Here is an 11,471-nt window from a genome sequence, read left to right on the forward strand (position 1 = left end):
TCTCTCTCTCTCTCTCTCTCTCTCTCTCTCTCTCTCTCTCTCTCTCTCTCTTTCTGTAGTTTGTCTTCTCCATGCTCATTCTGTCAAATAGTCACTCAAAAAAATATCAGCAATCTTCAACGAACAGAAGGTAAACAGAGTATTCATACATGCTAAGAACATAACTAACATGCTTGTCATCTTTCTCATATTTAAATATATATTGAATCTGTTCATCTTTCCTGACTACTTCTGTACTTTTCTTGATTCCAAACATCTTGACACTTTCCTAAGAATAACCTTTCTTTAGATACCTTTGGAAGTGGAAAAGGAAATTAGAAGTTTCAGGCCTCCTTTCACAAACAGGGCCAATACTACCCTCCAGGTAAACTTAGAAAAAAAAGGGGGTGGCATAGAATAAAAGAATACAGACATCCAGGGAATTCAGCTTTCTTGCTTTATGGGAGGCCTTTCAGTCATTCCCTAAAAGGAATAAAACCAGAGCACTTGCTCAATGGGAAAGAAGTTGAAAAGGTTTGAAGCACTTCTGCTTCATTGTAGTTCTTTTTATGAAAAGAAAATTACCTTCAGGAATAGCCTATAACTATTTTTTTTTTGGGGGGGGGGGGTTGTAGATTTATTGGGGGGATTTGTTTGTTCTTACAGGGGATGGGGATGGGATTTCGGTTTAAGAGTAACGTCATGTATCTTTCATGTCCAACATTCCAAGCTTTATTCCTTTGGCTTTGCCTAGGGTGCAATTTGTTGCGGAGGGCCATGATCATAGCTGTTTAAATTACTATACCTTCCTTCTTATCTGTGCATGTACAATTGGTATAATCCTTCTTTTCAGGACTATCATGATAAAGATGTGGGGTATGTGGACCCGGATTCCTACTTACGAAAAGCCCAGCACCCTAATGCACCACAGATGAAAGATGTGTTGTGGAAATTGGCAACAAAACAATTAAAACCAACTGACTGGAAAAAATTAGCTTACCACTGGCAATTTACACCAGAACATGTGAGAGCAATAGAGCAAGAGTATACAGGTAGGCTTACATGTTTGCGGAGTATTGTAAACTTTTGCCTACATCTGTTCAGTTTCTGAATGAAAATTCGAATGTACTGACAATTTGAACAGGATCACGGCTTACTGAAATAATCACAGGATACAATGTTTCCTAATTTCTATTCTATTGCTTTTGTGACATCAGTGAACATCAACATTCAGATACCTTTCCAATGATATATTACTGCTACTACAATTTTTACTACATCATCTGCATTTCCATATCCTCTAACTGATTTGCAGGGTACTGTCGGTTACAAATTAATAATGCCCAAATGGTTTCAACTGCTGAAAAAAAATTAAGTCCTTAATGAGTTAAGTCTGGGAGTTTTTTAAGCAGACTCTAACGTGCATCTGTTGAAGTCAGAATATGATAAGGTTCATACTACATTTTTGGAAACAGCTTTTTTACTGTCAAATTGCCTTAGAATTGGCTGCTTAATGCAGTGAACATGAAGTACGGATGTGTTCATTTTATTGGATAATTGGTATAACTTATAGTAATTGATGAGAAAATAGGTTGCACACCCATTAAAAACTTTGGTCTTCAGACATTCAGAGACAAAAGACTACAAGTATAATGTTGTCAAGACTGAACATTTTGACTTTGCCCACAAGTTGACTGCTACTTAATTAATTGTGAGAAAACATTTTGTTCTAAAGTACTCCAAGTCTCAATGGACTAAACCGTTGTCATTAAGTATTCATGTGTTAACCCCACTGCAGATGAAAAACTGACATGGATTTTGTTTGATTCTCAGGGACAACAAGCTATAAAGAGCACAGTTTTCGTTTGTTGAACATTTGGTTGCATGGTATTCGGAAAGATGAAAATGTACTGAAGCTTCTCTTTGAAGCTTTAACGGCCATAGAAAGGAAACAGTTGGCAGGTAAGTGAATAGTTTTTAAAGGGAGAAAAAAAGAAAACTAAGAACTTGTCTGTATGTCTTAGCTGTCTCAGAAAAAACACTCGGATAATACAAATGTTATTTTCACTTCTTTTTACGCTTGTGAAAAAATATTTAATAAGGAAAACAGCTGATGGCCTGGCCTGAGAAATGCAGGGATGTTGCCAACTTCTATGTGGCATTCATGTACAGTCAAAACTTTCCAAGACGGCCACCCTCTGTCCAGGAGAAAAGTGGAGGTTTTAGACATGTGGGCAGCTTGGACGGTGTCATTATAGCAGAAAAAATGCCAGGGGGGGGGGGGGGGGGAGTGGTCATTTATACAGGTATCTTTTTTTTATCGGTGGCAGTTAGAGCAGGTTTGAATGTACTCTCTTCTGGGTAAACTCCTGAATTGGGTAAAAGTTTGTTGAGCTTCTTTTTTTTCAACTGTTACATATCTTAGGGATGGTCAAGTAATTTTGGTTTCACCCCACAATGCAACTGATTTGTACTCGTATGGTCTGTTTCTTGCAAGGGCATAGAGGCAGGGTTCATCTTGCTTTAATCTTTATGAAACTGTTTTTGTCTCTATAAAAGCTACTCAGACATTCCGTCTTGTAAAAACTGTACAATGGTGACTGGTGATTATACTATATGTTGATTAGAAGACGCACGGGCCTATTTTGGCAAGCATTAGCAATGGATTATGTGAACATAAATGGTATGCATTTTACAACACAAATACAAAAAGAAGGCAAGCCAGTAGAATGACTGAAGTTAAATGAGCATGTATCCATTGTACCACTTTAACTTTGGATTTTGATATAATCTTTAGGTAAAATCAATGAGTTTTCAATCAGTTAAGATCTTGGGACCATCTACAAATCTGCTGAGTTTCTTCATTTATTTTACTCAACCTGAACCTTCTCTTCTTTCTTTTTCAGAGAGCGTACGCCGGAAAGTAAATTTGCAGTCTGAAAAACCTTGCTCACCAACAATATGCCTATTGTCGTAGCAGCCACCAAGGGCCTAGATACTTACCAGTAGACATTTTACTTGTGATTTTATGATGCAAATGGCGAAGTTCTAGTGCCTCTGGTGCTGTTTGTCGCCCATGCTCTAAACAGCCATTATCTTGTTAAGACTCAAACAGTTGCAAGCTTTACAGGAAACTTACTGCAGTTCGCCTTTTTTAGGTGTGAGAATCTATCAACAGTGCAAGCTTTACATTGTGCAAATACTTTACTTGTCCTCTTCTTGTTACTTATTATGAGAATGTATGATTGATTGGAGTACCAGAGAACCAGAAGCAAGCGTAAAGTCTGAAAATGTTTTTGTACATTGAATTTGTGAGAAGATGTGTGCATGAAGGCACTTGTCTTTAGTCTGAACTACTGCATTTCGATCTTAGTTAGCGCTTTTTTCTGATGGAAGTGGGTGTGTCAGTACAACAAAGTATCAAAGCAAACTGTGAGTTGTGTGGACAAGAGAAATTTCAGAAAGGTTTCGAGAGGTGAATGTATATATCATGTCTTTTGAAAAGCTTTGAAAATGCACAGATCTTGTCAAAAATGCATGGTGGATCATCTTCATTTACCACAGCAGGGTGTATCAACACTCGTCCAAAGTCAGGTCATTTCATGGTCATCATCCCACCGATGGACGTTTATTTCAACCTCGTCATGCCATAACACATCATAAGACAACAGTAAAAGAAGGAGAGGAAGTGCGTGTGTGTATGTGAGTGTGAATGTGTGTGTGTGTGTGTGTGGGGGGGGTGCTGGAGCGCTCCCTGAAGTGAAGGCTATTACAAGTCTAGAGATGGGTTTTTTTGTTGTAGACGTGTAAAGATTCTGATTCTGATGAGGAAGAGTGGTACCCATCTACTATTTTTGTCCTTTATGACATCTAAATGGGAACCACATTTATTGCTGCTTAGTTACCACAGAACTTTGCGATTGCATGAGAATATTTGGAGAAAGTAGCAGCTTGCAGTTTAACATACAGAGAGGAACTGCATAGATAGTCCCCTGCAATGTGTTTAAGTCCTCACAAAATGGGGACATTTAGACAATTGCAATAAGGAGAGAATTTAGGGGATATTTTATTGATTTGAGTTTGAGTAGAGTACAAGAGTTAGTTCGTCAAATAGGATTCCACAGTAACTGAGTACATGTATGTGCTCTGCTCTCTTGGAAAAATGTGCAGGCAGAAAAGACCTCAGGAATTTTTTTACCTTTCTGTTCTTCCATGGTTTTGGCTTACGGTGCCTCTTATGATTCTTATACTTTTTTCACTCTATTTTCTTGATGTTGCAGTAGATGCTTTCTATTTTCATGCCTGAAATTTAGATTTGATCAGTATAGGGCCTACTTCTTTATTTCGATGAGACACAGTGTTCAAAACGCTGTGTCTCAGGTACAGATCATGTTCATAGTTTGAGAGGACAGTCATTTTGCTTGCTGCCAGACTAATAATGAATTAATGTATCATGTAGACATTTTCATTTCATGTAGTTGCTTGCCCAAGAAAAAATTCTTGTTTTGAAACCCTGTTAAGAAAAGTTCATTTCTTTACGTTTTACATTTGTAGAGCTTCTTTATGGAAAAGATATCTTCACAAAGTAACCTTAGCTAGAACTAGACATAAATAAGTATAAGCTTTCATAGTAATCATAATGAGTATTTGTGCTGCAAACTAATCTTAAGCTCTCTAGTAAAAATGTTTAGAAAAGAAACTAATGCCAATAGTAATAGTATTAGAGACTGATGAAGAATACAATATATATGCAATTGGTCGAATTCTAAATTCTGTACGCTCTGTTTGTATGATTGGTGTGCACTAAATAACGTACTTGCCATGAACATGCACTGTCCTTAAATATACCAGTTCATGCATTAAATACTGTCATCACACACTATGATTTCATGATATATATGTAGATGACTTGCTCAAAAAATGCAGAGAAGTATTAGTGGGATAAGCATTCAACAATTTACTCACTTCTGATATGATTTGATATGTATCATGCACAATCAAAAGCTTGATTTAATGTTTTGTAGAATAACAAATGAGATCACATTTCTGTGTAAAATGTAGAAGTGAAAATAATAATAATAAATAATAATAATTGCATTTATATAGCGCATATCCATGCTCAAGAGCATGCTCTATGCGCTTTACAACTATTATTACCCAAGCAGACCCTCTGAGAACACTCGGAAACATTCTTGGCTTCCGCGGAAGCATACAGTACAACCTGCGGATTTCACGCGCTCAAACACTATCAAACTGACAAGATCGTTCGCTGTCTATAGCCGGGTACCCATTTCCACTTGGGTGAAGAGAGGAAAATTCATGCAAAGTACCTTTCCCAAGGACACGTCGGGCAGCTGGCGGAATTCGAACACACGACCTTACGGTTGCGAGTCTGAGAGGCTAACCACTAGGCCATCGACGAAAAAGCATGTATTTCCAGGATGTGTACTGTATTCATAACAACTGAAGTAGAACATTTAAAAACGTCAGTACCTTTAAAATCGGTTTTGTCTACCTATTTTCATTCAACCAAAATGACATTCATAGAATGCTGGCTGCAAAGATTTTACTCTCAAGTTTGACTAATCCATATTTTGTTTAACTTACAACTATTGTAGTTTAAAATATTCCACTCTAGTTGTTCGCCAACAGTTAGATCTACTTTTTTGGGTCATATGAAATTTCGTTGAATATTAGAAGAAACAGTTGTATGGCTATCTATGCAATACATTCTATGCTTTAAATTGCTCTCAATGAGGAGTTCAATCCACCTTTTTAATAGGCTACTCCTTTTCTTCACCTTTGCCTTGTTTTATTCCTCCCAGTTTTGTTTAATAACTAAGAATTAGAGACCTTCAAGATTTGAATGGGTCTCTAATAAAAACAAAAATAAGTCAACACGAACAAAAAAGTTGTTATTTAGCCAAAATATAAAGTGAATATCATTTACATTTTTAAATGCCATGGATAGATTTCTATGATCATTATAAAAAAATGGGTTTGCTTCCCTTAGTAATAGTTATTCTCCTCAAAGTGAACCATTGTTCTGAGCACAGACACTATAAGATGTTTGTGAAGTCCATCTTATTCCTTTCCAATAGCAAACAAGAATACCAGCCACCTTTAAGCAAAACTACCAGTCAACATTTACCATATTTTTTACAAAATTACCCTGCTGAGTTATAATTATTTGTAAAGTGTTTTAATGTGTATGGAAAAGCCAAACCACCCTCACTAAACTAACTTGAAGGCGTACTCAAAGTAGTCAAGCAAAACTAAGGTTTCTGCATGTGTGCAAGGCTTCTGACACATAAACTGGATCAGACCTATAGCTGACTGAAAGACTTAAAAACGTGAACTAAAGGAATAGCATATTGTGTTTTTTCTTATTGTTATTGCCTGCTGACTAGGCTTTAAAAAAGGGAAAGTTTGGTTATCACACATTACTAAATGTAAAGAAAAAAAGATCAACAATCCCTTTCTCCATCAGTTAATATTAACTGTTGTTCTATATGATCATGTTTTTCATGTTTAATGAACAGTGTTCTCTATGGTCTGTTGTATACTTGTGTGCTTTTTGATCATGAGCATGATGAATGAGGTAAAAATGAACCAAAGAAAAATATGGGTTCCTGCTTACCTTATTTCTGTGATAGATATTTTCAAATTTCAAGAGTTGTGTCTGAAGCACACCACATAAATGTATCATTATCATACTGCAATACTTGATCTTTTTAGCATTTTCTTTAGAAAGCATACCGGTATTTAAAGATCAGTATTCCAAGATGATTTGAAAATTTTGAGGAAATCTGTTGTTTAGGAATAGAAATATTATTTGAACTGCTATTTTGTCTCATAATCTGAGGGAGAAAATTTTTTTATTATCACAAAACTCCCTGTAGTATACTGTATTTGTTAATCAAATGTATTTTTTTTACTTTGATTTAAACAAACTTTTATGAGCTTCAGATTACGTCAAAACGAGGAACATGGTATTTTTGCAGTGCTGATGCCAAAAGATATTTAAAAACAGACCACTGAACATTGATGTTCTTCAGTTTAAACGTATATAATCACTTTGACTTTGATTATAATTCATGCCCAAATGTGTGGTAATGTGGAACAACTCTTCACATTACTACTTTCATCCGGATTTTAATCATAGACTTTTCCATTTTCTACAACATTTGCTTAGAAACTTGCTTTTGATGACAATTAATTTATCATATAAGATCACAAGATACTAAAGATTTTAGGTAAAGTATGGTAATGAGAAGTTTTAGAAAAGCTCCCAGAGGATTGCAACAGCCTTTCTTTTCTCTAAATCTAAACTTTGAAAAACAGTACATTATTTTAGAGAAGGTATTTAGTGAATCACTTCCTAATATTTAAAAAAACCTTTTTGCTCCCTCTATCATCATTCAAGCCAAAGTGAGCTTCTGGCCAACACCTCAAAAGGACAATCTGCAACTTCCCATGCCTTTCTTTACACTGCCCAAATTACTGTATGAAGAGAAATGTAGAAATGGTGATGGCATAATATTAGCTAAGGACCTGGTGAGAAATAAATGTTCAGCTCAACCCATTTTGAGGGGGGGAAGAGATACTAACAATTCCATCTCTGGTCGTTTTTTTTTTCCTTTAGATTTGATTCACTTAAACACTTCTCCCAGGGAAATTGATATCAATAGCTCACTGCCACTGCAACATTGAGTACGGTACAAGTAAATGTAATGTAAATATAGTAGAACATGACTTTAGCTGCACCATCCCTTTAGCGGGACCTAATTGGAACCCCCATTTTTTTCCTAAGTAAACTCAATTACCTGTGCTCAGGTTTTGCGGGGCAAGGAGAGGCCGAACTCGGATACAGCGGGAGACTGAGAGATCAAGCGAACTCTAACTGGGAGGAAGGGGGTTGCGGGTGGGGGGCTGCAGGCGGGCTCCAAACAGGCAGTCAGCGGTGCAGTGCTGTGATTAGTCAGTCCAGTGATGAGTTAAGTTTTAAGTTTTTGTAGGTTTTACGGCACTCGCAACTGCATAAGGTCATATGAGCGCCAGAAGATTAGAGGTGTTACAAGAGAGTAACAAACATAAAAAAGAAAAAGGGGAGATAAAGACGATAGATGTTTGATAGGAAAGAGGAAGCAAACCACACCAGTGCACCCGCCAACCACCCACCCAGTGATGAGTGAGGTGGGACAGGCGGCAGAGAGAAATGGTGCGGAGAGACGCGTTACGTGAGCCACTCCAAAAGTGATGTGCCGTAGCTTAGACGCTCAGTACGAGAGTATATATGCTGTAGCCCTAGGCCTAGACTAGGCCAAAAAGTAAAAGAAGAGGAGAGCGTGTAGTTTGTGATTCCTGATTCATTGAATTGCGATCGTTGATGCTCAGGCATACGCACGCATTCACTTCACCAGTTCTACAGTAGGCCCACTGGTACGATAGACAGCTCAAGCAACAAGACCGAGGAAAAGATGGCTTCCTACAATTAATACAAAAGGAAATTGTTCTCACTCGAATTAAAGGCCGACATAATCAACGAAGTTCACAAGAAAAGGAAGACTAATCTAAAGCGCAAACTGAATTGATATAGTACGGAAGGGAGGTGATCATATGGATTTTTAGAACAATTTCTGTAATTCCCCTTTGCATTCTTTATCCGGAAATCGCCTACAGCAGGATTTTTCTTCTGGAACCAAAAGTCCCGCTATAGCCGTTTTCTACTGTATTGGGAATGTTCTATGCATATGATAAAGTCAATACAGGTCTTGCTTTCTCCCTTCTCTGATAAAATGTTTAGAAGTAAAATTGTATCATCCCTCTCAACCTCATGCCTAGTGTGGCCAACAGTAAAATTAGCTGCTGAAGTCAGAATATTATTCATATTGGCAGCGTATTCACAGGGTAGGATTTTGCAGTATCAAAGCAGTCCTTCACAGGAGACAATCACTGATTCAACAGGAGGTGATAGATCCTTCAAATGCCATTAGCCTAATTAATATTATTCATGCATTCATTAAATTTCATTTTTGTTATTAGTCACAGTAAAAACATGCTTCATGGTGGTTATTTCATTATAAACAGGAAAAAAATACTTCTTTGACAATACTCAAGTCAGTCACAGCTGAACAAACTGTTGGCAGTGATCTCCTTATGCCCTACAGTAGTTTTCTTCATCTTTTTTAAAACAGCCTACAGCTTTATGGCTTTCTTACAAAAGTTATAATATATTTGACCATTTGACTATGTGCCGCTGGAAATGGTTATCTGTGTAAATCCAAAGATTTCTGGTTCACACACCATTTATGTAGCATTAAAGCACAAACTTTAATTATTTTCATAAATGGCTTTGTTCTGCCGGCATGTATTCAAATTGATTTCTGCCCTATTTTGTAGTTGCCAAGCAGAACACTACAAACAAATCAGTTGGTTTTTTTCTCTCAGATGAAATTTGATATTGATGATGAACACAATTTGTGATTTTCCCAAACACATTGTATCCATGTGCTTCATTTCGTTGGAACTCTTTATCAGACTAATTGTAATAATTGTATAAAGTTCGTTCAGGTTTTTACTGGACACAAAGTGAACAATGGGGCTAACAATTTCAGAATAAACCTCATGAAACTCCAATTTGAGGCTCTTGGATGGTGTATACATGAGTTCCTCAAGTTATTTTGACAATGAATGTGTGCTGCTTGTTCTTGCAGATCCCACCGTATCAACACATTTCATTATGTCATTATGTCATCGACGCTGTCCATTCCCATGAGCCATGGAATCAAAACGCAACAAACCACCGGGGACTGATGTATAATTACGAGTGTAAAATGTAAAGAAATTGTCAAGATTCGATTTCTTCCTACCAAACAGGACTGTTTCTTGTTTACACATTGTTCTGTGATTTTTTTTTGTGTGCAAGGACAGAGTGTAAGATTAAAAAGAGTTTAGATGATAAATGAGCTATAATGTGATATGGATGAAACGGATAAACCAAGTGTGATGTTTTGAAATTTTGAGGTTCTTTTTTAAATCATTAAACAATTTCAAAATTGATAATGCAGTCTGGTGTCATTATATTGTTTGTTATTACCTGTTACCCTACAGGAAAAAAAATCATCATATTTCAAGCTTTTCATTATTTCTTTGTGTCGTCATTAAGTTATTATCCCTTAGATAGCTATTTGTTTGAATGCACAATGGAGTTTTCGTATTGAGGGTCCAAATGAAAACCAGCATAGTCTTATTAGTTGAGCAAGTGAATAACAGAACAAAACACTGCAAGTATAAAGAAAGCTTACAATTTATAATGAATCATAAGGGAGCTTGAACACTTTATGAAAATGTCAAAAAGTCAAACAAAAATAACATTAACATGTAGACTATTCAAAATAAAAACAAACGAGACTTAGTATTCCCTTAAGAGGACTCTTCCCGGTGTATTCTCATTTAAAAAATTACTACAAACATTGCAACACAGCCATTTTAATGAATCAATAATAATTAATAAATCTTACATGAAAAGAACAAGTGCTTATGGATTTTTTGCCTCAATGACTCAATGTACCTAGATCTGTCAATGTCCTGATGAGATACACATGTAACTCAAAGGGCATTTCTGTGTAAAATTTAAATAAACTGAACTTTATTTACAGCACAGTTACAGTGTATCGTTACACTACACCCTTGGCATAAACAATACAAGATACAGATAAAGTTACCTTTCGATTTCATAGTAAAAAGAAATTTGCTTTTCGAAGCTAGATATAATCTACCTGTTCTGAGACAACTTAAGAAGCCAGAAAATTTTAAGAAAACTCTTTAAGTTTACTTTTTATAAAGTTTTTACTACGCTCGCAACTGCAGAAGGTCATATGAGCACCAAGGGGTGGATGTCAACAGAGAAGTCCAAATAGGGAATCCGGCTTACTCTGCGCACCTCTCTAGCTTCAACAGCACAAAGTCCGCTTCGACTATCAAGGCACCCCGGAAATAGCGGGTCACAAGAGAGTGACAAACATACAAAAGAAGTAGAGGCAAAATGACGATAGTAAGGATTACTAAAGAAAAAGCAGCAGTTCTTCTAGTTCCCTGAATGCAGTTCAGGCACAGCTATGAGCATGACAGTGATGAATGAGCCCATTTACAATTCTACTGTGCATAAGAACATGTTCATATCCCCCCTTTGGGAATAACTGAAAGACACTTCAGTCTGTATTTACTTTTTAGTCTCGTGTAAAAGTGACCTTTAGCTCACTCAATTTACACTGCAGCAGACATGATTCTACCCATTACATGAGAACATATTTTAAATTTTAAAAGCTGGCCATTGACAAGCCTGATCTGTTAGTAATTTTTCAAAGATGACACACACAGATGACCTGAATAGCTTCCATGTCACAAGCAGGGCAGGCTAAGCAGAAAGGCAATTACTTTAAAACAAGACAATCAGATATTCAGAAAGTAAAGCAAAGACGCCAGTGTCA

General features: G+C 36.6%; 1 protein-coding gene across 1 annotated transcript in view; it reads left to right on the forward strand.

Moving 5' to 3' along the window:
- Nucleotides 1–3,715, forward strand: part of LOC101863405 (NK-tumor recognition protein) — a 157,673-nt gene extending 153,958 nt beyond the window's left edge. Inside the window, exons 15-17 of the mRNA XM_035973031.1 lie at nt 833–1,031; nt 1,813–1,941; nt 2,886–3,715. Coding sequence (XP_035828924.1) covers nt 833–1,031; nt 1,813–1,941; nt 2,886–2,956 — 399 coding nt within the window. The 3' untranslated portion in view covers nt 2,957–3,715. The remainder of the gene's footprint in view (nt 1–832; nt 1,032–1,812; nt 1,942–2,885) is intronic.
- Nucleotides 3,716–11,471: the final 7,756 nt, after the last annotated feature.

This window comes from Aplysia californica, unplaced genomic scaffold (assembly GCF_000002075.1).
Source record: "Aplysia californica isolate F4 #8 unplaced genomic scaffold, AplCal3.0 scaffold00025, whole genome shotgun sequence".
Taxonomy (NCBI): domain Eukaryota; kingdom Metazoa; phylum Mollusca; class Gastropoda; order Aplysiida; family Aplysiidae; genus Aplysia; species Aplysia californica.